Source organism: Loxodonta africana, chromosome 1, assembly GCF_030014295.1.
Source record: "Loxodonta africana isolate mLoxAfr1 chromosome 1, mLoxAfr1.hap2, whole genome shotgun sequence".
NCBI lineage: Eukaryota > Metazoa > Chordata > Mammalia > Proboscidea > Elephantidae > Loxodonta > Loxodonta africana.
The window spans coordinates 227574683-227602110 of record NC_087342.1 but is presented as its reverse complement, the minus strand read 5'-3'; the positions used below and the strand labels follow the sequence as shown (position 1 = coordinate 227602110).

Below are 27428 nucleotides of genomic sequence, written 5' to 3'. Positions count from 1 at the left end.
ATTTAGCTTTATATTTGGAGAGTTTTGATAATAAATTATGAGGTTTTGTGCAGTCAAGTGACAAATTTTTATCACCATTTAGTCATCTTTCTTTGACTAAGGAAAACAGTCTTAGTCAGAAAGTGTGGAGCAGAAGTGGCCCAGGTCGACACACTGAATAAATGCTTGATACCATTCCGGATACATGCAGGGAAACTGAAATCCATTCCTTTGTCAAATGATTGTTGGTCGCTGCCTTGAGTTGGGAAACCCTGGTGGCGTAGTGGTTAAGTGCTACGGCTGCGAACCAAAGGCTTGGCAGTTTGAATCCACCAGGCGCTCCTTGGAAACTCTATGAGGCAGTTCTGCTCTGTGCTGTAGGGTCGTTAGGAGTCAGAATCAACTGGACAGCACTGGGTTTTTTTTTTTTTTTTGGTTACCTTCAGTTGCTTTCTCAGCTCAAAATACAGGGTGCCACCTAGTGGCTGACCTGGAGCAGAGTGAGGATGATGCTTGCATTCCCTGTTTGAATTCACAGCTACCTCTGCTGGCCTGAAGGGGAACATGTCAATATGCTGAAAGAGAAACCCTCCCTGATGTTGTCAGTTGCTGTCAAGTTGATTCCAGCGCATAGCTTCTGACTCATAGCAACGCCATGTGTGCAGGTAAAACTTCTCCGTAGAGTTTTCAAAGCTGTGACCTTTTGAAAGCCGATTTCCAGACCTGTCTTCCGAGGTCCCTCTGGGTGGGTTCACACCTCAGCTCTTTGGCTAGTAGTTGAGCGCTTAACTGTTTGCACCACGCAGGACTCCTTAAACCCTCCCTAGTTTCTTAAAGATATTTAGGATTTACTCTTTGCTCATTCATAATAATTATGGAATTTCATTTAACGTTATACCTAGTACGTTGAATATAAATTTGTATTTTACACAGTGTTATACCATTTAATCAGAGGTTCCAGGAAAGAGAGCTAGTGGAGCCATCTTGTCAGCTGATCAAAGCAGATTAGTGTGCCCAGGATTTAAGGTGAGACCTCCCTGCCTTGTGTGGGGATCAGTGTGGCTTCTTGGCACCTGTCCTCCTCAGCTGTACACTGCCTGCCCTGGCCAGCCGGTGGGCCCGCGAGCATGGCTGGATCACTCAGTGTGCGTTCATTAATTACGTGGAACTGTGGAATTTTATCATTTGATTATGACTGAGGTTGCATTTAATTTTATCACAGTAACTTAATTGTGAAAAAAATTTATGAACATTTACTGTGATTTGGAAACCCTGGTGACGTAGTGGTGACTGCGTGTGCAGTCCAGGTGGGTACACATGGTCGCAGCGTGATTACATTGTCTTATCAGGGCAGAGATCTGTTTGGAGAACACTCGAGGTAAATGCTCTTCACCCAGTAAATATGGCAGGAATGTGATACTAACTGGTAATGCCCTAACTATCAAAAGAAGAGGAAACCATATCCCTCACACTTACTTACATGTAGTTCAAGAGCAGTGACTTCTTAACTTGTTTACCTTTTATTATTGATACTTGAAAGGATTTCGGGAAGAGTCGTGCATATTTATTGTTAGACTACCTTATCTTTTTTTCTCCCCAGAAAGAGAGACAGTCAGTATATACACAATCCCTGACTGACATGTGTGAAGCGTTAAGGGAGTATGCGATTTTAGTAGCTGGCTGTAGACCGTGTCCTGTGTTTGTCCGAGATGAGGTGACTGTCTCCCATCACTAACGTTATCCTGTGTCTCGTGTACAATATGTTCATGATACTTGGTGTAATTACAATTAGAGATAATTTACAGCTCTTGCCCTCACAGGCACTAAAACCTCAATAGTAACAGAGAGATAAAATTAATAATAAAATCATGAATGAAAACATTCTTATTGTGAAATACTTTACATTGTCCAGAGATTTAAATTCAAAGATTAACGTATAAATGGACCTCTTTTTTACCTTTTTACCATGGAATAAGAAGTATTCGTCTTTACTTATTTTGGTATATATGTTTAAAGAAAACATATCTAGGCCTATCTTTTTTAAAACGAAGATAATTTTGGGTGTTTTTTGTTTGTTTTAGTAAAAATAAGCTCTCATCATTTAAAAAAACAATGTAGAAAAACAAAGAAAACACAAATCACTCGAAATCCCATTGAGTTACAATTTTATAGCAGGAACATCCTTCAAATCTTCTTCTTTAGGCATATTTCCATAATTGTACAGTAAAACCTTCGAAAGCCAGAACCTGTGTAAGATGGAAACCTGTCAGAGAAGGAAAACGCAAATAGTTTTCAATAAAACAAGCAATAGGAAAGAGGTAAGACTGTACCCTGTCAGAGAAGGAAAATGGGGCAGTCCTGTGAGTTCCGGCTCTCACAGAGTCACAGTTTCACTAAAGGCGCTGCTCTGGGCCCTTCGTGAGGCAGAGTATGTAAATCTTCATCATTTTTAATGACTATATAGTATTGTATATTATCATTTACCAAGTCAGCCTCTGCCAGTGCACTTTTAGATGGTCATATTTCTCTATTAAACATCACAGCGAACCTCAGTAGGCGGACATTTTTTTTTTCACATTTCGCGGTCAAGAAATTTGTCCTAAAGACAAAAGATGTTATTGTTGAGTCAAAGTGCATTTTAGAAGTGTTTGATACCTGTTGGTGAACAGCCTTCCAGAGAAGTTCACACTGTTAGGGAATATCAGCAGTGCAGACGGGCTTCCTAGCACCCTGGCGGTCACTGGCTTCTGCCATGGGAATTTTTGCCAGCCTGACAGATGGAAATCATCTTTCTCCCCTGACTGCATATCTCTGAAGTCCCTGCTGCTGAAAAGGCCATCATGGAAATAATTTGTGCTTGGAGTCCTGGAGACCCCTCCAGGCCTCCTTTTCTTTAAAAAACAAAAGGTAAAACATGTAAATAAAACACAGATATTTTAATGTTTCCCTAAAAATGGGCATTTGTCTTTCCTATTCTGAGAGAGCCCCTTTAAGAGAAGCAGCATCATGCCTCTCTGGGACAGAACGGGATGCACCCTAATGTAGTCTGTTCTCTCCACCTCTTTTCTTCGCTGCTCTAAATTAAGTAGAATTTTTATGTTAATATTTAGGCTTATTTTCTAATTACATTATAGCCAACCTAAGGGTATTTGCTAATTATTCTCAAATATCTTCCTTTTGACTTTTTTTTTTGCTAATCTCAAATTTTATCAAAATACTGGTGTATCTCTCTTATTGTTGTTGTTAGGTGCCATCCAGTTGGTTCCAACTCATAGCAACCCTGTGTACAACAGACAGAAACACTGCCCAGTCCTGCTCCATCCTCACAATCATGGCTATGTTTGAGCCCATTGTTGTAGCCACTGTGTCAGTCAATATTGTTCAGGGTCTTCCTCTTTTTCACTGACCCTCTACTTTACCAAGCATGATGCCCGTCTCCAGGGACTGGTCCAAAGAGATGAAGTCTTGCCATTTTCACTTCCAAATAGCACTCTGGCTGTACATCTTCCGAGACAGACATGTTCGTTCTTCTGGCAGTCCATAGTATATTTCACAGTCTTTGCCAGCACCATAATTCAGAGGCATCAAGTCTTCAGTCTTCCCTCTTCTATGTCTTGCTTTCACATCCATATGAGGCAGTTGAAAGTATCATGCCTTGAGTCAGGTACACTTTGACTCTCAAACTGACGTCTTCGCTTTTCAGCACTTTAAAGAGGTCTTTTGTAGCACAGTTGCCCGATACAGAGCATAGTTTGACTTCTTGACTGCTGCTTCCATGGGCGTTGATTATAGATCAAAGTAAAATGAAATCCTTGACAACTTCAGTATTTTCAGCATTTACCATGATGTTGCTTATTGGCCCAGTTGTGAGGATTTTTGTTTTCTTTGTGTTGAGGTGTAATCCAGAGTGAAGGCTGTAATCTTTGATCTTTATCAGTAAGTGCTTCAAGCTCTCTTCACTTTGAGCAGGCAAGGTTGTGTCATCTGCATAACGCAGGCTGTTAATGAGTCTTCCTCCAGTCCTGATGCCCCGTTCTTCGTATAGTCCAGCTTCTTGCATTATTTGCTCAGCATACAGATTGAAAAACTATAGTGAAAGGATACAACCCTGATGCACACCTTCGTTATTTTAAACCACACAGTATCCCCTTGTTCTGTTTCAACGACTGCCTCTTAGTTTGTATACAGGTTCCTCATGAACACAATGAGTGTTCTGTAATTCCCATTCTTCGCAATGTTATCCATAGCTCGTTACGACCCACACAGTTGGATGTCTTTGCATAGTCAAACACAGGTGAAAACATCTTTCTGGCATTTTGTGCTTTCAGCAAACATCCATCTGACATCAGCAGTGGCGTCCCTCGTTGCACATCCTCTTGTGAATCCAGCTTGGATTTCTGGCAGTTCCCTGTCCATGTACTGCTGCAACCATTTTTGAATTATCTTCAGCAAAATTTTACTTGTGTGTGGTATTAATGATACTGTTTGATAATTTCTTCACTCCCTTGGATCACCTTTCTTTGGAATGGTCACAGATACGGATCTCTTCCAGTTGGTTATCCAGAGAGCCGTCTCCCAGATTTCTTGGCCTGGACATGGGAGTACTTCCAACATTGTATCCATTTGTCAGAACATCTCAGTTGGTATTCCTTCAGTTCTTGGAGCCTCATTTTTCACCAGTGCCTTCAGTGCAGCTTGAACTTTTGCAGTGCCATGGATCCTGGAATATATGCTACCTCCTGAAATGGTTGAATATCGACCTTTTCGGTATGCTGTCGTTATTGTTAGGTGCCGTCGAGTTAATCCAACTCATAGCGACCCTACATAAAACAGAACAAAACACTGTCCGGTCTTGCGTCATCCTCACAATCCTTGTTATGCTCGACCCCACTGTTGCAGCCACTGTGTCAGTCCATCTCTTTGAGGATTTTCCTCTTTTTCGCTGACCCTGCACTTTACCAAACATGATGTCCTTCTCCAGCGACTGATCCCTCCTGACAACACATCTAAAGTATGTGAGACACAGTCTCGCCACCCTTGCCTCCAAGAAGCACTCTGGCTATACCTCTTCCAAGACAGACTTGTTTGTTCTTTTGGCAGTCCATGGCATGTTCAATATTCTTAGCCGACACCACAATTCAAAGGCATCAGTTCTTCTTTGGTCTTCCTTATTCATTGCCCAGCTTTCACATGCATATGAGGTGATTGAAAGTACCATGGCTTCGGTCAGGCATACCTTAGTCTTCAAGGTGACATCTTTGCTCTTCAACACTTTAAAAAGGTCTTTTGCAGCAAATTTGCCCAGTGCAGTGTGTCTTTTAATTTCTTGACTACTACTTCCATAGGTGTTGATTGTAGATCCAAGTAAAATGAAATCCTTGACAATTTCAGTCTTTTCTCCATTTATCATGATGTTGCTCATTGGTCCAGTTGTGAGGATTTTGTTTTCTTTATGTTGAGGTGTAATCCATACTGAAGGCTGTAGTCTTTGATCTTCATTAGTAAGAGCTTCAAGTTGTCTTCACTTTCATCAAGCAAGATTGTGTCATCTGCATAATGCAGGCTGTTAATGAGTCTTCATCCAATCCTTCTTCATATAGTCCAGCTTCTCAGCTTATTTGCTCAACACACAGATTGAGTAAGTATGGTAAGGATACAGCTCTGACGCACACCTTTCCTAGCTTTAAACCATGCGATATCCCCTTGACTGCCTCTTGATCTATGTTGAGATTCTACATGAGCACAATCAAGTGTTCTGAAATTCCCATTCTTTGCAGTGTTATCCATAATTTGTTATGATCCACACAGTCAAATGCCTTTGTTGCATAATCAATGAGACACAGATAAGCATCTTTCTGGTATTCTCAGCTTTCAGCCAGGATCCATCTCACATTACAGTGATATCCGTTATTCCACGTCCTCTTCTGAATCTTGCTTTAATTTCTGGCAGTTCCCTGTTGATGTACTGGACATCTGCTTTTGAGTGATCTTCAGCAAAATTTGTCTTGTGTGTGATATTAATGATGTAGTTCGATAATTTCTGGGTTCTGTTTGGTCACCTGTCTCTGGAATAGGCATAAATATGGATCTCTTCCAGTCAGTTGATTGGAAGAGATTTGCCCATAGAATTCTTCAGTATTACAACTCGAGGCTTGCGTATTTCTTTGAGTTTGAGCTAATGCCAAGCATATTCTTCACTTTTGGCTCTGATTCCAGGTCTTTGCACATTTCTTTACTTTGTCTTCTCGAGCCATTCTTTGAAATCTTCCCTTCAACTCTTTTACTTCATCATTTCTTCCATTCGCTTTAGCTACTCTATGTTTAAGAGCTATTTTCAGAGTCCCTTCTGATGTCCATTTTGGTCTTTTCTTTCTTTCCTGTCTTTTTAATGACCTCATGCTTTCATCACATATGATATCCTTGATGTCGTTCTATAACTTGTCTGATCTTCGGTCATTAGTGTTCAGCTCGTCAAATCTATTTTTGAGATGGTCTCTAAATTCAGGTGGGATATATTTACAGCCATACTTTAGCTCTTGTAGACTTGGTTTAATTTTGTTCAGGTTTAACTTGAACTTGCATGTGCACAATTGATGGCCCGTTCCACAGTCAGTCCCTGGCCTTGTTCTGACTGAAGACACTGAGCTTTTCTGTCATCTCTTCCCACAGATGTAGTCGATTTGATTCCTGTGTATTCCATCTGGTGAGGTCCACGTGTATAGTCACTGTTCATGTTGGTGAAGAAAGATATTTGCAATGTAGAAGTCGTTGGCCTTGCAAAAATCTGTCATGTCATCTCCAGCATCGTTTCTGTCACCGAGGCCGTATTTTCCAACTACTGGTCCTTCTTCTTTGTTTCTAACTTTTGCATTCCAATCACTAGTAATTATCAGTGCATCCTGATTACATGTTTGATCAATTTCACACTGCATAAGTTGGTAGAAACCTTCCAATTTCTTTATCTTTGGCCCTAGTGGTTGGTGTGTAAATTTGAATAATAGTCGTATTAACTGGTCTTCCTTGTGGGTGTATGGGTATTATATCTCTGACAGCGTTGTACTTCAGGATGGATCTTGAAATGTTCTTTTTGACGATGAATGCAATGCCATTCCTTTTCACGTAGTCATTCCTGGCACAGTGGACCATGTGATTGTCTGACAATACCAGTCCATTTCAGCTCACTAATGCCTAGGATATTGATGTGATTGTGTTCCATTCCATTTTTGATGCCTTCCAGTTTTCCTAGATTCATACTTTGTGCCTTCCACATTCCAATCATTAATGGATGTTTGCAGCTGTTTCTTCTCATTTTGAGTCGTGCCACATAGCAAAGGAAGGTCCTTAAAGCTTTGCTCCATCCGCGTCCTTAAGGTTGACTCTACTTGTCTAAATGAATAATTTCTTTTATAAGGATCAGCACAAAGCTGGTTCCTATGAGGTGGAGGTTAAAGACGTCCCACATGTCTGACTTTTCCATACTCTCTGTCAGCCCATCATCGCTAACATCAGCTGTTCCCCTCCTCAGAACTCTCTCCCTCCCATCTTTGGCTTCGGTAATTCACTGCGACATTTCACAGAACTCAAAAACCATACTTACAATAAGTGGTTTATTAGGGAGGTAACGGGGTACAGCTTGGGATCAGGATCAACTTGGAAGTAACAGAAACAACAACTCAGGATGCAGTTCCTTGATCAGGGCAGCTTTTCCTTGCCACTTGTCACTGGGTCCTGCTGGGGCCTTTTGGGCAAGCGGTTCACCTTTTAGCTCTCTGGGTTGACAAGCCCTACCACACACGTGCTGGTCTCCTGGTTCCTGTCATTTCATGCCACCACAGGTACTCATCTCTTATTAGAACAGAAATTAATAAGTACAGGAATTAGTGTAGGAATAACTAATAGGTGAACTAATTAGTAGAAGAGTAAATGATTTTTTATTAGTACAGGAATAACTACTAATAGGAGATACACCAGGATGTTGGTAAAATTTGAGATTAGCAAAAAGTCAAAAGAAAGACATTTTTACATCCTTGTCTCAAATGAAGCAGCATTGTAGAGTGAATGCTAGAGCCCCATATGTAAACAAAACTGTGGAAAAGCTTAGACGTTTTTAACTTTGAAGACATCTAAGAAGGGAGGGAAGTGTTCTTGGTGTTTTAGGTGTAAGTCTCCTGGCAGACTGCTTAATGGCAGCCACTTCTGCCTGGTCTGCAAGGGAAGTCTGAACGGCTTCCCTCTGCACCCTTGCCTGATCGAATCAGTGCTTCCAGAGGTCTCCACCAGCGTCTGCCCCTAGGAAGCAAGCTTGAGTTTCTGACTGATTCCGGCCTGTTAGCACACTCAGCCAAGCTTCCTCTCCAGGTTAGTACTCACCACAACTCCCCGAGCAGAGTCGTCATGATCTTGCAGGGAGAGTTCTATCTGTCAAGCGCTGGGGACTTTAAAAAGTGTAAGGATTGAGGAATATTTTCCTGAATCATTTTTTGATTATTTAAAGTGGCACTGTGCCCTGTTATTAAACTGAGGGCTGAGGTGATGAGAGCATCTCTGTAGCCTCTACCTTCCCCTCCAGCGTGGCTCTGCTGGGCTAACATCACTCAGGGCGGGGCACCGATGTGGATGCGGAAGGGCAGCTTGGACAGAGAGACTGAATCAAAGGCATGTGCTCCTTCTAAATCTGGAGATGATGACCATTGTGTTTTTTTTTTTTTTTTAACCCAAGGGTAGCAGGGGGAAATCAGCTGTTTTGGCATGTTTCCATGATACCTGTTTAAAAACTCCGCCAGTATCCTTTTATAGGTAAAATCAAGCCCCAGACAGTTTTTAAAGTAGGAATGTGCAGCAATTAGCAGGAAAGGTAAACTCTGCTGTGAAAGCCATTTGTTCTGAGGCCTGACATAAATCAGGCTTAGTCACCTCAACAGTGTTCACCTCAAGAAGGTCCTTGTTCCACTGGAGGAAAGGGTCTTAATTTCAGTTGGGTTTTCTTTTTCTTTGTCCATTTTTTTTTTTTTTTGGTAACTGAGCATAAAAAATCATACCCATCGTTTTCATAACAAAAAGTTTAAGAACAACAACAAAAAATCATACCCACAAATGCTGATCTCACTAAATAAAGCATGGTGGGAGGAAGTCCAGAGAATGTGTGTCTTCAAAGGTGTGTTTTCCCTGAGGTTTGTTTTAAAAGGGGCCTATTAATGGTTAGACAGTTACAAACATCTAAAACTCCCTGAAAAAAGATTCTATTTCTATATGGTCTATGTTGGTATATTGCTGCTGTTAAGTGCTGTTGAGTCCGTTCCAAGTCATAACGACCCGGTGTACAACAGAATGAAACACTGCCCAGTCCCGTGCCATCTTCACAGGCGTTGGTACCTTTGGGCCCATTGTTGTAACCACTGTGTCAGTCCATCTCACTGAGCGTCTTCCTCTTGCACTGAGCCTCTACTTTACCAAGCATGATGTCCTCCAGGGACAGGTCCTTCATGATAACATGTCCAAAGTACTTGAGTTGAGGTCTTGCCATCCTTTCTTCTAATGAGCATTCTGGGTGTACTTCTTCCGAGACAGATTTGTTCATTCTCCTGGCGGTCCATGGTATATTCAATATTCTCCACACCACTCAAAGACATCGATTCTTCTTCGGTTTTCCTTATTCATTGTCCAGCTTGCATGCATATGAGGTGATTAAAAACACCATGGTTTGAGTCAGGGGCACCTTAGTTCTCAAGGCGACATCTTTGCTATTTAACACTTTAAAGAGATCTTTTGCAGTGGGTTTGTCCAGTGCAATACATTGTTTGATTTCTTGACTGCTGTTTCCATGGGTATGTTGGTATATTAACATACATGTATTTTATTATTCATTTATCAGTGTATCAGAAAATGAAGTGTTCTCTCCAATTGAATTTTCCTGACTGAAACATTTTTTAGCGATCTTTGGGAGAAATCTAATATGCTATGTTTTTTCCACTATGTAAATTGTGCTGAACATAATTTAACTTTTTCTTGATAACTCAAGATATATCAGTTACTTGCTTCCTGTGTTAACAGATTCTGGGCTTTTACAGTTCTTTCTTTTACTTTTTATACTTTCTCTCAACTCTAGTTTGGCCCTAGCTTCCCTTCCAACTGTCTCACTTACTCCTGAGGTGTTGCTGCTTAATTTTACTTTACACAGTTATGCTTCAGGTGCCTTCCTCTGCCCACTCTCCTTAGCAGATCCGTCCGCTCCCGTGGCTCAACATCACCTGCTTGTGGAGGCTGCCAGCTCTCATCTCCGCCCAGACCTTGGAGCTCCAGGCACACAAGACCACTTGCCTCCTGGACACTGGGGCGTGGGTGTCCTGCAGGCATCACACGGGTTCCCAGCTAAACTGCCATGTACCACCCCCCATCTTAATCCACCTACCTGCTCCTGGGTCACCTTCTCAGTGTATGGCATTCATGATTACATTCTCTTACCCCTCTATCGCATCAGTCACCACCCCTCATGGCCACTGTAGTGGGGCACCATCTTATCCCGAGGTGATCATGGTGGCTTTCTGTGTTCTCCCAGCCTCCCTCCTGCCTCTTTATAACCCTGCTCCACACTACTGCCTGAAAGCCCTGCTCTTCATCTTCCCAAACTTCTACCTGTACCTCTACCACACACTGCCTTTCTGTTACCTTGGACAAAATGTCCATGCTGCCACCTCAGGCCACCCCTTCTCACCTCCCAGGACCTTAGTCCCATGTCACCCAAGGCCTCTCTGGTTGTCTGCTTTCCCTCTGCAGCAGCTGAGTGCAGACGTGCTCGAGTTCCTCCCACATCTAAACCTTCTCTGTCTTGATATTTCGTACCTCCCTCCAGCTGCCAGCCCATTTGTCTGCCCCCTTTCACAGAAGAAAATGTGTTGAAGGGGTTGTCTCTGGTCTCTGTCTCTGCTTCCTCACAATTCTTACCTCATTCAACTCTTTCTCAGCACTCAGGGACACGGTCCTCACCTCACTCAGCTTTTTACTCAGCACTCAGGGACACCGTCCTCACCTCAGTCAGCCTCCTCCTCAGCACTCAGGGACACCATCCTCACCTCACTCAGCCTCTTTCTCAGCACTCAGGGACACGGTCCTCACCTCACTCAGCTTCTTATTCAGCACTCGGGGACACCGTCCTCACCTCACTAGCCTCTTTCTCAGCATTCAGGGACACCGTCCTCACCTCACTCAGCCTCTTTCTCAGCACTTAGGGACCCAGTCCTCACCTTACTCAGCCTCTTTGTCAGCGCTCAGGGACACAGTCCTCACCTCACTAGCCTCTTAGCATTCAGGGACACCGTCCTCACCTCACTAGCTTCTTTCTCAGCACTCAGGGACACTGTCCTCACCTCATTCAGCCTCTTTTCTCAGCACTCAGGGCCACTGTCCTCACCTCGTTCAGCCTCTTTCTCAGCATTCAGGGACACCGTCCTCACCTCATTCAGCCTTTTCATCAGCACTCAGGGACACTGCTTTTGTCAGGGCCACCAGTGCTCTCCTTGTTGCCAGTTCAGTCTCATCTTTGCCATTCTGTTACCTCATCTCTCAGCTGCACAGTCTATCTTCCATGCAATACCATCTCTTGGTTTCTGAGACACCTTCCACCACCGCCTGCCCACCCGCCCCCGGCCGTTTCTGGGGTCTCCTTTGCCAGCTCCTCCCCTGGCCACCTTCTAAACCTGAGTGCCCTGTGGCTTTGTACTGAGACTTCCCTGGTCCCTGTCTGCACTCATTGCCTCCCGCTCTCCTTTGCGCCCGGCGTTTTAGTAGTCTGTATGTTCATGAAGCCCAGATTCAGAGGTCCAGGCCTGGCCTTTGCCACTAGCTTCGTATTTCCAGATTCATTGCCTGTCTCAGGGCGTTTCCAACAGCCCACATCCGACACAGAAGTCAGCTCTCTTACCTGCTCCCTTAGCCGTCCCTGTTTCAGTGAATGCGGTGACCATCCCCTGACTTGCTCAAACCAAAACCTAGGTGTCGTCTTAGATGCTCTCCTTTCTTCATTGCCTTCATCTAATCCATGGAGCAAGTTCTCCTGAGTTCCGCAGCCAGACACAGCTTGACCCTTTCATTTTTCCCCACTCCCGTTCATTCTTTGCCCAGTGTACTGAAATGCTTTATGTCTAGTCTCCTGGCCTCTTCTTTACCACCTCTTGAATGTTGTCACACACAGCAGCCAGAGTATAAAACCCTACTGTGGCTTCCCATTGAACCTGGAATAAAATCCAGATTTCTGACCCAGGAGCCTTACATAATGCCCCCCCACCCACCCACCTTCTGACCCCGTCTTGAACCCCCACAACCTCCCACCCAGCTGCTGTACTCCAGCCATGCTGGCCTTCTTCAAAACACCAGGCTTGTTCCTTCTCTGGGCCTTTGTACTGGCCGTGCCCAGGGAGCAGTCCCCAGGTCTGCACAGCTACTACTTTTTTTTACCATTCACGATCTCAAATTGATTTCACCTCCTCAGAGAAGAATTCCCGGACCATCTAACCTAAAGTACAACAGCTTCTTCACTCCTACCACTCAGGTCCTCTCGGACATTAGCCTGCTTCATTTTCTTCACAGCACTTGCTGCAAAATGAAATTAGATCATCGGTTTTCTTGTTTCATCTGTCATCCAGAAAGAACGTAAATTCTGAGTGAATGGAGACCTTATTTATCTTGTTCATTGGTGTATCCTCAGCACCCATAACAGTGCCTGGCACATAATAGGCGTTTAGTAAATAGTTGTTGAATGAAATCTGCTCACGTTGCTTCTACCATTTCAGTGGCTCCCTCTTCCCTTGAGAATAAAGTCCGGGTTCCTGGAAACAGTATGTAAGTCCCTCCCTGACCTGGCGCCTGCTTGTTCTCCAGCTCAGCTATTCTTAACTGGGGCACATTTACCCCCAGAAGACCTTTGGCAACATCTGGAGACAGTTTTGATTGCCGTAACTAGGGTGATGCTAGTGGCATCTAGTAGGTAGAGGCCAGGGATGCTGCTAAACATCCTGCAGTGCAAGGACAGACCCACCACAAAGAATTGTCTGGTCTAAAATGCCAATAGTGTAGAGAAGTCAGTACAACTGGACCAAAGCAGGAAAAAATAAATAACACGCCAGCATTGCTGCGGTCGAGAGTCTAGCTGTGTCTTTCATGATCCTTCTGTCACACACAAACTTCTAGCCGTACTGAAAGACCATGTTCTCTCTGCCTCTGAGCCTTGTCCTTGCTAGTCCTCCACCTGGACCACTCCCTCCTTCCTCCCCCCATCACTCCCCTCTGCACACTGTTCTTTGTCCAGATAGTCTTTGGGCAACTTAATTATTAACCTTTACAAAATGAAGTTCGTTTATTTTGGTAGTTAAAAGAGTTTATAAGAGTAACTGAAGTTTCCACCTCAAATTGAAAGTAACTTCCATATAAAATGTTTTCTTCATTCATTTTTTTAGATGAATAAAGCTGTTATGGAGGACTACAATATGATTTCTTTTGCTTAGCCAATCGCAGAGAAAAAAATGGGGTGAATTAATAAAATGGCACCTGTGCAATTAGAAATTATAGCCATAAAGTTAAACTTTCTCAGTTTTTAAATATGATGTAAGATATTAAATACATACTAATGAATTTTAATTTTTTTTTATATTTTGTGCCACATAAAAATATTTGCTTTTCTTCCTTTTTAATGATTAGTACAAGTGGTTTTTTCACATTGCATCAGAAATTATGAGTAAGATAATGCCATTAAAGAACAAAAATGAGGTTTGGTTAACTCCTTTAATTTACTAAAATAGCTCGCCAATTCATTTTATAACATTTAAACGCCATCCATAGGACGTTGACCCCAGTGTTGCTTTTTGGATGGACATTCTACCTTTATCCTACTTGGAAGGCAAAGCGGTGCAGTCCTGCTTCTCCCAGCATCCCTAGTATTGCCGACAAAGGAAAATCCTCGGAGGCACTGGGACTGCAAAGACCCCACATGAGGATCTGAAAGCTATATAGTCGTTAGTCTTTATGAGCAAGTGAATTACAGCCCATTAATTTGTTTTAAAACTACAATTTATATTTTATGATTTTTCAAATCATAAAGAAGACTCTTTAAATAATTGTATTCATATAATGCTCTGCTTGCATGCTTATGGGTTTATAGCCTATTTCAAATCAGCTCATACTATTAATTAACACTGCTTTCATTTCAGCCTTTTATTTTTGGGCAAATCAGGGGTTTCATGCCCTGATTATTATTATTTTTTTTTAAGCTTTCCAAAGAACAAAATGTCTTAAATGCTTTAAAGGATAAAAATATTCTCTCTGCCATTACATATTTGTTCTGTTGTGTTTCTCACACTGTAGAATTATTTTTGTATGTGACCAGATTTAAAAAGCATGCCTTTGTGTTTTTACTTGGTAAAGCTAGGTATAGGCTTTGAAAATAGTTAAATCATTTAGCTTATTCACGGTTTTATTTGAAATTCTTGCATCATCCTTGCCAAGACACCCCAAACGGGCACCTATCCATTTTCCTTACCTCTTTATCCGGAAATCTCTCACCAGGTGGGCGCTCTAGCCCTGCCTTCCCGTAGCTCTCACACGTTTTAGTCCTCCAAACGCATTGCTGTCGAGTTGATTCTGAGCCGTGGTGGCCCGTTGTGTTACAGAGCAGACCTGCTCCATAGTGTCTTCTTGGCTATAATTTTATGGAAGCAGATCTACAGGGCTTTCTTCTGCAGTGCAACTGGGTAAGTTTGAGGGGCCAGTCGCAAACCGCTTGTGCCACCCAAGGGCCTTTTAGCCCTCCAGCTTCACGATTTCTATAGCTATTTACTCTTTCTTTCCTACTACAAAACATTTACTGAATTCCCTATTCATGTGCCACGCTCTGTTCTAGGGGACGGGGATGTGCTGGTGAATCAAAGAGTCCTTCTTGCAGTGACAAAGTCATAAGTAATTATACTTAATTATGCATGATAAAAGGAGCCCTGGTGGTGCAGTGGTTAAACGTTTAGCTGCTAACCCGAAGGCTGGTGGTTTGAACCCACAAGCCACTCCCTGGGAAAAAGATGTGGCAGTCTGCTTCCTTAAAGACTACAGCCTTAGAAACCCCAAGGGGCAGTTCCACTTTATCCTATAGGGTCACTCTGAGTCTGAATGGACTGGACGGTGGTCAGTTGGGTTTTGGTATGCATGATAAATCCTCCAATGGACGGAGGTACAAAGTACAGTGGTGAGATAGGATTTTAAAAGTTAATTTGGCCTGGGGGATTGGAGAAGACTTGACCAAGGACAAACTTCCTGAACTGGACTCCTGGATAGAACAAGGAGGGAGGTAGAGCTGGGGTAAGATTCCAGGTGGAAGGAATAGCAGGACTTAGTTGTGACCGTCCTTGGCCTAGAGGCAGGCTTGTGGTCTTCATTTCCTTCTCCTTCCTCCTAAATGGTGTAACCAATGTAGCAAGTCTTATTCCTGTCATTAGCTATAATGTTACACTGCATTTTGAGCAGATAACTTGAGGTAGGTTTTCTACTCAAAAGGATTAATGAGCCTTCTCAGATAGAAAGCCATCAGGGAGCTGTCTGCTGTGTTGGGCGTTCTGCGCCTTGAGTAGACGTAGATTAGCTGGGAGGAATGTGTGTCTCTTCGTCTTCCTTAGCGCTCTCTTTCTTGTCTTGAGACTTACTGTAAATAAAAAGTTGCTTCGTTTGGGGTGTTTTTATTTTGGAGATTATTATTACTTTTTTTTTTTTCCTTCAAAATTGATTTATTTGTGGCTAAGAGAGAAAACTGAAGAGGCAGCTATTAGGTACTTCTGAAGAGTTTCAAACTCTACAGAGAAGATTACAACAGAAAGAAACCATCCAGCTAAGAGTCTTGAATTTCACCCTCCACAGCACTTATCCTGAAACGTGGCTTGACGGGTCAAAGGGACCCTAGAGAAAGAAGGTGGGAACAGGCTTCAGGTTAAGACATTTTAGGTTATGTGGGGATCAAAGAAACTGTAATTATCAAAAGTCAGCCCTTTGAAAGGATTCCTCTTTCCTTTGTTGGAAATGTTGGCCACTATTAAATAAAGATTATTTTTAAATTCCAGTTTGGAATTTGACAAGTGGTTGCCATAGATCTGACTGCCAGTGCTGAGAGAATTAATATATGTGGTGCCCTCGTGGTTAGTGTGTCACTGAGCATGTTCCTCCGTCCCTCAGTCATGGGACAGGAGCCAGTGCCACCAGCAGGCCACACTGAGACAGGCGTGTAGTGCTTGCTGACGGCCATACTCTGCTCTCCCTCCACCAGCTCACCAACTCCTTCTCACGTTCCTCTTTTCCCGGACTGCAGTTTGGTGGCAGGAAGAAGGAGAATACCTTTTCAAGTCCTGAATATCAATTCATCATTCTGTCAGGATGCAGTATTCTAAGACTGAGTTCTCTTTTTGCGGACTGAGGGGCTGCTTGTGTGCGGGCCCCACAAGAGGAGAGCGTGTCGTCTCAGGACAAGAGTGCGCTTGGAGGGGCCATTCCAGGGTCTGGCTTCCATTTCAAAGTGGGGAGAAGATGCCACCTCTTTCTGTTTGGGCCTCTGTAGTTTAATGTGTTGGAGTATGTATTTCATCAGATATAAAGTTTCTATCTCCCTCCATAGCAGCTTTGTAGGACTGGCCAGAGGGACACAGAGGAAGGCCAGACGTGTTTACGCCATGCTGGACTAGCTCACTAGTCTTTTCTTTTGCTACTTTAGTCAATAACCTGATTTGAGCATTTGTTAAAAACTGCCATTTTAAGGTCACTTACGATATATCTTCATTTTAGTTAGACGGTACATCACCACCTTCCTATTTGAGAAGTCATTTTTAAGTGGGGCTCACAATGGCAAGCCTTTAGAAAGAAGCAGCAGCCTCCCCATATGAGCATTCAGCACTGGACTGAGTCCCAGTCGGCCCTGCTGTGGTGCCAGGCCCCTGCTGACTTTCTCCACAGCTGTCGGTCACAGTCACAGGGGAATGAAGCAGTGGCTTCTTCCAGATAGAGACCACGTAACACACCGTCCTGTTCTCCTGTGGATGCGGGAAACAGTGCAGGAAGCCATTGGTAGGACCAGCCATGTGCAGCTCTTCTTGGCAGGGTTATGGATCAGCAACACACACAGCAACGCCAGGCAGGGGTCAGGCCTGGCTTGACCAGTTGTGAGATGTAGTAGCCGTGGGTCTCTGCGAAGTGGGGACAGCATGTGTCCCGCCTGGTCGTTGTGAGGGCTGAGTGAGACAGGTGCCTAGCATCCAGTCAGGGCTCTCTGAGTGGTGTCTGTGCTTGGTTTCCTCTAGGCCTCACTCCTGGGGCGTGGTGGCTCCATTCTGTCCCTTCAGGAAGCTACTGGAATGTGAACCAGAAAAATGCTACTAGAGGCCATCTGGTACCTGCTCTAATATCTGAAAAGTCAGTCATGTCCAGCCTTCAGATGTCTATGTCATGGCAAATCACTTGTAACACATTTCGCAGTGATCATGACACTCCGTGTGAGACCGCTGCCTTAGACAGTCGTGGTTTCTGGTCACATCACAGCCCAGCACCGCCAAACATTAAGGCTTTGGGACTTGAGGGAGCGGTGCTGGCAGTGGTCAGCTCCACACTGGGGAGCACCCGCCACGCCTCAGTCTTTGTGGGGAACACAGGCAGCCTAGGATCCAGAGCCGTGAAAAAGGTCTCATGGTCAGAGGGGGGAGAGAACCACAGGGAAGCGGCCCCACGAATTGGAAAATGTGTCAAGAGTAAAACTGAGTTGTTGGATGGGGACTCGAGTCCCACTGCGCCCCATCTTCACCAAACTTTTGGGGTATGGGTTGGGGGGGCACGTCTGTGGAAATAGCTGTGATTGTTATCATGGAATTCAGCATATTTACGTTACACCCAAATTTGCTTAAATGCATTCAGTCCCTAAATCTTTTCCAGCACGTTTTTAAGCAGGAGAATATTCTGCTCCTGGGTATAGAGTATCACTGATGAGACCAACACCTTTTTTGAACTACATGTCAGAAATTGATACAGGTGGGAAAACGTGAAGGTCTTCACTGATGATTCATGTCATGGAAAGAGTGCAAACCTATAAGACCAAAGAATTAATGCCTTTGAGTTGTGGTGTTGGCAAAGAATATTGAATATACCATGAATTGCCAAAAGAAGGAAGAAGTACAGCCAGAATGCTCCTTAGAAGCAAGGATGGCAAGACTACGTCTCACATACTTTGGACATGTTATCAAGAGGAATCAGTCCCTGGAGAAGGACATCATGCTTGGTAAAGTAGAGGGTCAGCAAAAAAGAGAAAGATCCTCAACGAGATGGACTGGCACAGCGGCTGCAATAATGGGCTCAAGCATAACAGCAATTATGAGGATGGCACAGGACCAGACAGTGTTTTGTTTTGTTACACGTAGGGTCGGTATGAGTCAGAACTGACTTGACAGCACCTAACAATGACAACAACAACAAAGCCTTCTGTGGAGCCCCACTGGCTAAAGGAGCTTAAGGCCTGTTGATAACTTACTTGGAGGCTCTGGGTTTGTTTCCATCTCCATACGCATACAGTTAAAGGATGGGGCCACACGGCATTCTCATCCCACTGCCTCTCTCCTTTACTGACAGGTGAAGCCTGTTGTTTCCTAGTTGAGTTTTTCAGACGTAAGTTCATCCAGTGGCTCAGTTTCTCCTTTCTGACGTGGGAGCAGGTCAGTAGCAGAAGACTTGGGGAATGAGAGGGGCTAAGAAGGTGAACAGGAGGAGGGCAAGGGCGCACTGTGGCCTGACGCAAAGCAGCCGTCCTTCATGCCCCTGCCTTGTCCGCGGCCCCCAACCCCCTAGCCCCTCTCCCCGACCATGTTTCACGAGTGGCTCTACTCGAGGCCAGGCTACCTGATGCCCCTTGAAAACTGTCATTGGGCAGAGTTGTAACAGAGGCTCAACCAGAAAGACGGAGAGAAGGAGCCAGACAGCATGTTGTAAACCCTGGCTGGGAAGATGTCTTCTTTTCATAGAGAAAGTCCACGCAGAGTTCCTCAGTGAGGTGCTGTTGGTGTTTGGGTGAAATGATTGTTTTTGTGGGGCATCGTGGGTGTTTATCCTCCCCACCTCTTCCACCCCCACCAGCACACAGTAGGCTACAGGGCTTGTCACAGCCAAAAACACCCCCGTTTCCACAGGGCGGCTGGCACAGGCCTCACACAGACGACGGGATGGACGTCCTGATGGATCTTCCAGAGTCGGCACATTGAAGCCAAGATGGCGCGTAACTCTAAAGTGGTTCTTCAACAACATGCCGTGACATCTAGCCTGTGTGAGCCTCCTGCTCGGCACACGGCACACGCGTTTCCATGAGGCTGTGTCGACGACGGTGGACATACGAGCATTCCCCATGTTAGGTGGAGTGCCTCATGTGCAACATCTCAGTTACTCTTCACAGCTCTCCACAGGTCCTCCTCACCCCACCCTACGGTGGACACCTCGAGTAGAGAGATTCGGTCAGTCTCCAGTGGTGGAGCTGGGATCACACAGAGACCTGTCTAATGCCGGAGGATGGGCTTCTAACGGTGCTGCAAGGAGTGGAATCAATGTCTAGGAAGCGACAAGTCCCAAACAAGAAACAGAGTCAACCTCAGGTTAAATAAACATCTACATAAAAAAGAGATGAGCTGATTCTCAAACTAACCGTGCGGGGAAATGACTAGCATGTTGCTGACGAGACCGAGGAGGCTCACAGCTCCAGTCAGGAGCTTGACATCCTCAGGAAAGTATGGCTGGGCCAGGGTTGGGAGAAGAAAGCTGAAGCCCAGTGCTGTGGTTCCTCTGAAATGGTGCCAGCGTAACAGGACCGGTCAAAAGGACGCACTAGAGAGCGTGCAGCCAGTACTGTCTAATGGAAAGATTACCCTGCTCCCATAAATCTTGAGGGTGTGCACCTAGAGCAGGCTCCCCAGGCGAACTGCGAGACCAAGTGAACACACCGTATTAAGACATTCCAACTCCTCTGCTCTGCCTCTCGGGCCCCGAAGCAACCTTCTGTTAGTAATAAACCCCTACACAGAGTTTTCAACACGCCCAGCACATAGGACACTGTGGCTTAGCTGCCTTTCATTGATTCATTCTTTCAACAGATTGATGTAACCGTACTAAGTTTCTTCTCCCCACCCCTTCCCTCTGGCTCTGAGGTTCTGCTTACTGTGAATGACCTGATCATATTCATTTCTTCAGATAGCCAGCTGCATCCTTAAATATGAAAGCCAGTTCCTGTCCCTCTGATGGGAAGGAACAAGTATCATGGAGGGTTGATGGTTTAGGGCACATTGCCTTCCAGATTCAGAGTGGAGCTGTATGTTTAAGACCGGATAGATTTATACTTGGAAGAAGAAAAGAGACATGTTTCATTTTTCTTCCAAGGTAGCTGCCGTGTAGTCCGTCCTGTGTATCAGTATTCAGGTGATACTCTGCTCCACGCTGTGAGCAGTGAAATATTACCCAGTCAGCACTGGTGTCAGTCTCTAATAGCTTTGGCTATTTTCCCCTTCTTTTAACATTTGATGCCTAATCTTTTTTTCTTCTTTTAGATGAAAGAATTTCGAAGTAAAATGCAATCAATATTTCCAACAATTCCCAAGAACTCCAAATCAGCTGTTGAGTGGGAGGAAGTGTTGAAATCCAAATAAGGTGAGCATGGGCGAGTTCTACAGCAAATGTTCCAGAAAGGGCAGGTGTGGACAAGGCATCGCAGCAGAGGGACTCGGATGGGCTGCTCCTTAGGGACATGCGGAACCCCGGCTTCGCCTCAGCTTCCTTGCCAGAGGCCTGGTGACCAACCACGTTCCTGTGTGCTTCACTTTAAAACGGATTTGAGCAGGATGGGGGGGGTGGTGATGGGGGGGTAAGTTTTCCCAAAGTGAGGAAGATTATTTAAAAATCATAATGATAGGACGTTCCTGTGTGAGGAGACCCGGGGTAAAACTTCTGTTTATGGCTGTAACCTTTGTAACCAAGTTCCTACCTTGAAAAAAATTTTTTATAATCAATACGTGATGAAAGTTTTTATATGAACAGACTCCGATATTGCCGCATGTCCAATTACGTGAGTTTCAAGAGCTATTCTTGTAAGCGTGTGACCATCAGAGTTTGATGGACTCCTTCCTGTTAGTAGACTGAAGAGACAGATGGACAGGCAAATCCTGGACACCAGGAAGTGGGAGGGGCTCCACTGTGTGGCTGCAGTCTTCACTTTGTAGCTAGCACCTGCTGGTCACCTGCTGGCCTCACCTACAGCCTGTGAATTCCTACACTTAGGACATGAAGCCAGTGACAGATCCTGATAACTTGAAAAGGTGCAGTTGAGCTAAAGATGATGATGATGGCGTGGGTATAAAATGTACTTTTTAAAGAAGTTGGCTCTGGGTCCCTGAACATTGACTGACAATTTGTAGTTCTGACTCAGCTGTCAAAGTAAAAATAGCCCCGTTGCCACCTATCTTAGTACATTTGTTTAAACACAAAGTCACCTGAGTATTGAGTCTAAATATTCTGTGTTTAGTCCTGCCCCCTTACTGAGACTGCAGCCATTGGGTTCTTACATACACACTCAAGCCTTGCGTGTCCTCCAGGATCGCTTACAAAGAAACAGATGGAGAACAATGCCCACATGCAATTATTTTTAGTGGAGATTAAAATTTTTTTTTTTTAATTAATTTTTATTAAGCTTCAAGTGAACATTTACCATTCCAATCAGTCTGTCACATGTAGGTTTACATACATCTTACTCCCTTCTCCCACTTGCTCTCCCCCTATTGAGTCAGCCCTTTCAGCTTCTCGTTTCGTGCCAATTTTGCCATCTTCCCTCTCTCTCTATCTTCCCATCCCCCCTCCAGTCAAGAGTTGCCAACACACTCTCCCGTGTCCACCTGATTTAATTAGCTCACTCTTCATCAGCAGGAGATTAAAAATTTTTGAAGAAGAGAACTATTTTAATATGTCAGTATGTCCAGAGAAATAACCTCTGTTTGAATTATCAATTGTACAATTTCTTTATAATTGCTTAGGTTCTAATTAGTCAGGAATCAGGTTTAATAAAGTACATTTGAAATTTATCTCTTATAATGAAACCTTTAAGTTCTAAAGAAAAATTTTAAATGAAATGTCAGGTGCATAATGTAACATTTTTCTCTAGACCATGTTACCCTGTTAGCATCGCTGTATGGTTAATTAAACAGGTGTAATCAGCACCTGCGATTCATATGTAACCTGTTGGGAATCCAAGACGAAAAGGCAAAGGATTGTGAAATTGATTGGGGCCTGTGAGATAGCAGAGAACTCTTCACGCATGTTTTATTCTCTTAACCAAATCTTCACTAAGGAAAGGTTTCAAGCCTTTGAATGAAACAAAGGAAGAAAAGGCTGGAGCCAAACTGAGCAGGTCCTTGTCTGCATCATCAGCCTGAGTCCCGGATGCCCGTCGTAGACGGAACAGGTGCCACCTAAAACCCTTCGCAACCAGGATTCAGATGGAGCTTTTCCTTCAGTGGAGGATGCCTACTGGTTTTTAAAGAGCTGCTTATGCTACAGCTGCTAACTGAAAGGTCAGCAGTTTGAATCCACCAGCTGCTCCCTGGAAGCCCTATGGGGCAGTTGTACGCTGTCCTATAAGGTCACTATGAGTCAGAATTGAGTCAGCAGCAATGTGTTTGGTTTTTTGGCTTGGTAGGAGAAAGTGAGTGGTGGCTCTCCTGGAGTGGTGAAAGAGACATTAGGAACAACTGTGATTCTATTTAACAGACTCCTGCCCTGGAAGCTCCTTGAGGGCAGCAGGGACTCCTCAGGGCCTGGTGAATTTGTGATGGCACCTGCTGCAGGTGCTGCAGACCCAGGACCCTGGGGGTGGGGGCTGGGGGAGAGTCCACACAATAGGCAAAGCATTTTGATAACTAAAACAAACTGGCAAAAACCAAAGAGGACACTAGCTACCTGTGTGAAGGGCACTTGGAGTTGATGCTAACCTGGCATCACACCTGGAAAAGCCATGTTTCTCGTAGTGCTGGAGTCTCTGGGTGATGCAGACGGTTAGCAAAACCAAAAGGTTGGCGGTTCAGACCTACCCAGGGGCACCTCAGGGGGAAGGCCTGGCAATCTACTCCTGAAAAACCAGCCACTGTAAACCCTGTGGAGCACAGTTCTACCCTGACACGCACGGGGTCACTGTGACTCAGAAACGACCCCACAGCAAGTGGTTTTAGCGGTTGCTTTCACATAGCTGCATGAAGGCGAGCTTACGGTAACACCCCAACTTCCGTAGTTTTCACTGGTTGACTAAGTGACGTGCACCGCCGTGTTTCTTAGGGAAGGGAAAACAGTAACTTTTTATGCTCTATTAGGTCATTTCCCCTGGTTTTGGATCTATTTTAGTTTCATTTTCTGAAATATGAAGAAATGCAAGTTAAACCTAAAATTTCCAGGGAAAATAAGTGCTGCTTCATGGGCACTCACAGTAATTAGCGGACAGGTGAGGACGGCCATTCACGAAAGAGACGGTAGTGATGGCGGGCTGCCGTGCCCTGTGTGCCCCTGCCCACCGGGTTCCCAGCACCCGAGCCACACACCAGGTGGGTGCGCTGGCCCCTCAGGCCCAGCTCGTGGGAAGCCTAAATAAATGTGTGCGGGGGAGCGAGCGTCTGAATGCATATGTGTGTGGTATGTGTAGTGCTTGCTGGACCCTTCCTGTGTACGTTACTGTCCTCAAGTGTTGACAGACACAGTCCCTAGAATAGAACCAGATCAGACTCTAGTTACAGTTTAAAAGCAAAAATGATGTAACCAAGATGAAAAAAAAAAAAAAAAACAAGCTGTATGACCAAAATGGTATTTTTCTGCCATCAGAATCCTGATACCAGAAGACTTAGTCATTCGTCTATTCCTTTTATACCAGAGGCATATTGTTAAACTGGTTAATGGAAAGGAAAAGTGTTTAACAGATACTGTTATCCTTTATGGGAAGTACCATCTGTGGATTGAGCTCTGAATGTGCCTGCCTTGGAAGAGAGAGAATGGTAGGAATTTCAAGTTTGCCTTCTTTGCTGTCTTCGTCTTGGGGAGTGTATGACAAACATAATCACATTTATCTCCTGGAGCATAAAGAGTTTTAATCACCCTATTAACCAGGATGACATTTTTTCACAGACTTAAAAAGGAATAGAACAGACATTATCTTCCCATAAGCAATCCATTTTATGGAGGCTGAGCACTAGAAATTTTTTAAAGGCTAGGATAGCACAAGCCCTTTCCCTGTCATGTCCAAGCCGACGTTAAGGAGGCCTTCACGAGGATGTTGCTTACACTGCCTGAGCGTTAAGCTCTGCGTTAGGCTCTCACCACGCAGAAGAGCTATTAGGGAAAGTAGTATCGAGAAAACGCCACGGGCAGAGAGGGGAGGCTGCCAGGGCCTAAGGTTCCATTCAAGAAAAAAGGCCACATTGGTGGGTTATTGCTGCTCAGTAAAAATGTATCCGTGGGCTGCTGTTAATTTCAGAGTGAGAAAAACGTGGCTTCTGAACAACCTGGGAAAGAAAAACAGGGCCTGGCAGCCTCTCACGAGACGAAGTGGGTTATCATGAAACGTGGGAGGGAGTGGCTGCAGAGGCCCGGGAGGGACGTGTCCGCGGGTGACCCCATTCCAGTGTGTGAACGCAGGCTGACGTCCATCCAACTACAACCTTCCGTCGGTGCTGGGTTGGAAGGGACACCAGGTCACCTTGTCAGTCACATCTTGTGTCCGGTTTCATGGGCAGTACAGGACAAAACTTGGAAATTAATCATTGCAACCTAAGGAGGAAATATAAGAAATTAAGGGATGGGGACACCCATGGGGACAAGAGTCATTAAAGTCCATTAAATTTAGTTATTTCCCTTGGGGCAAAATGCTAGGTTTGGTTTATGGAGAATGTTGTTTTTCATCTCATTTTCATGTCTTCTTTAAAGAGTAAAACACATAGTCAAGTACAAATGAATATCAGCAGGTGGAATACAGAATTATTTTTTTCAAATAGAAGTTTCTCCTGAAAGTGAGTAAAGTATACATTTTGGTAGCATTTTATCCTGTTCAAGTGAGGGGCTTTTCCTCTCTGCCTGAAGAGCCCTACAGTGACGGAGCCACCATTGGGGTCTTGTGTTGGTGTCTCCGGTTAATTATCAAAGGCGGTGGGGGTTTTGTGAGCGTCACGGAAGAGGAAAGCAAGCACCTGTTGCTAGCGGCGACACTGATCTGTTGCAGCGAGTGAGGCTGTTAGCAAACTGGTTCTGGGTGGCAGATACTCAGTCGTGGAGAAAATCACAACGGTGCTGACCAAGAAGCACACACGGTTTCAACTTTTCTGCCCAAGTTCCAAGGGAAGTGAGCTAGGACCTTGTATTTCCTACATAAGCCAGGTCAGGCCCCTGGCCCATTTTCATTGGATGAGGCAGTTTTATGACTTTATTTATTCTTTTCCTTCCTATCAGTATAATGTCCAAAAAAAAAAAGAAAAACCACTTACTAAAAAGTGGCCAACAGACTTAAGAGGCAAGAGAGTGTACAGATGCCCTTAGAGACATAAGGACGTTCCTAATGGACTTTCCTGAGAAGCTAGATCAGGCAAACTGAGACAACAGGGTGCAACTCTAAGACCTATTGTCTGCTAACCGAAAGGTCAGCGGTTCAAACCCACCAGCTGCTCCGTGGGAGAAAAGACCTGGTAATCTGCTTCCCTAAAGATTACAGCCTTGAAAACCCTATGGAGGAGCAGTTCTGTTCTGTCTTACAGGTTCGCTATGGGTGCAAGTCAACTTGATGGCAATGGGTTTGGTTGGCTGGTTGTTTTTATTATCTACTCAAGGAGCCCGGGTGGTACAGTGGTTAAGTGCTTGGGTGCTAAGTGGGAAAAGGTCAAGGGTTCGAACTCATGATCTGCTTCCATAAAGATTATGGAAAAAGCAGTTATATGTTATCATACTGGAGCCGTGGTGGTTCAGTGGTTATGAGCTTGGCTGCTAACCAAAAGGTCGGCAGTTCAAATCTACCAGCTGCTCCATAGAAATCCTTGAGGGCAGTTTTACTCTCTCCTATAGGGATGAGTTGGAATCCACTCGACAGCAATGGGTTTTTCTTTCTTTTTTTTTGGACATTATACTGATAGGAAGGAAAAGAATAAATAAAGTCATAAAACTGGAGAATAAAAAAAAATTTACAGCCTTGGAAACCCTATGTTGCAGTTCTCCTCTGTCTTATAGGGTCACTATGAGTTAAAATCAACTAGATGGCACACAACAACATTTTCTGCTCATCTGAAAACACTCAGAAAGTTAATCTTCACGCTCCCCTTAGATCCCAGGTTGAGTCTTACTCCAGGCTTGAAGCCTGACAAATCCCTGAGATAACATCCAACTGGATGTCCTGATCACGAGGCTATGGGCCCTGGACTCCAGTTCTCCTGTACCACGAACCGACTGTCTTAAAGGAGCAAGCTGGCAGAACTGATTTTACAACAGGTTTGGATTTAGCAGTCCTCAAGGAGTTGTACCAACTCTGCAGTTTGCCCCTTTGCCACGCTGAGTGATGGGGCTGTGGTTTTTGTCATGGCGACTGGTCCAAGTCTGAGCCTCCCGCTTCAGTTAATGCACACCAGTGGTGACCTACTGCCTTGTACTGCCCTCTCATCTCCCAGAAGCCCCTAAACTGTCTTCTGCAGTTTTTTCCTGTTGTAGGGTCTGAACCCCTCTGTTTCCTAATCTCAGCAAAGCCTAAACAGTGAAAAACCAGTTGCCCCTAGAGTTGACCCTAAGTCGTGGCACCCCCACGTGTATCCGAGTAGGACAGTGCTCTGCAGAGCTTTCTGTGACTGACCATTTGGAAGTAGATCACCAGGCCTTCCTTCCAAGGCACCTCTGGGTGGACTCAAATCTCCAACCTTTCCGTCAGCAGCTGAGCATGTTAACTGTTTGCACCACCCAGAGATTCTGCCTGAGCAGTAGCATCACCATGTGGAAATCTCATGGGCGTCACAGCCGCCTACAGGCGGATCATCACTGCAGCGGCCACCTTTGCCTGCGTCCTTCCATCTCCCTGCACATGCACGGTGGCCATGGCTATAGATCCTTCTGTGGGACTAGAGGTTACAAAGGTAAAAGAATTCTCGTGCAGCAGGACTCATGCAGGGCTGAAAGAAGACCTCATCCACAGATCAGAAGGACTGCGGGGACCCTTTGCTCCCAGCTTGCCCGTGGGCTGCTCTGACGGGCTTTCTCGGATTTTTATTACAAACGAGCGTGGTAAGTAGCTATGGCGGCAGCACGTTAGCCAGCCTACCCACCCCTGTCGAGAGGAAGGCTGGAGCTTTTCTGTGCACCGAACTGCAGAATCAGGGAGGCTCAACTACAGCCGCCAAGAATGCTTCCAGGTGGAC

The 27428-nt window shown here is 44.8% G+C and overlaps 1 protein-coding gene across 2 annotated transcripts in view; it reads left to right on the top strand.

The window, feature by feature from the left end:
• The window catches only part of TMEM242 (transmembrane protein 242), a 40895-nt gene extending 15337 nt beyond the window's left edge, over window positions 1-25558 (top strand). Inside the window, exons 4-5 of one of the 2 annotated variants that reach the window (XR_002787978.2) lie at window positions 518-644; window positions 20565-20676. Coding sequence is in view for 1 of the 2 variants with exons in the window: in XM_003419198.4 (XP_003419246.2) it covers window positions 20565-20663 (99 nt within the window). In the remaining variant the exon portion in view is untranslated. Of the gene's footprint in view, window positions 1-517; window positions 645-20564 lie in introns of both variants that reach the window. The other variant, XM_003419198.4, reaches the window with a different exon arrangement.
• The last annotated feature ends 1870 nt before the right edge of the window (window positions 25559-27428 follow it).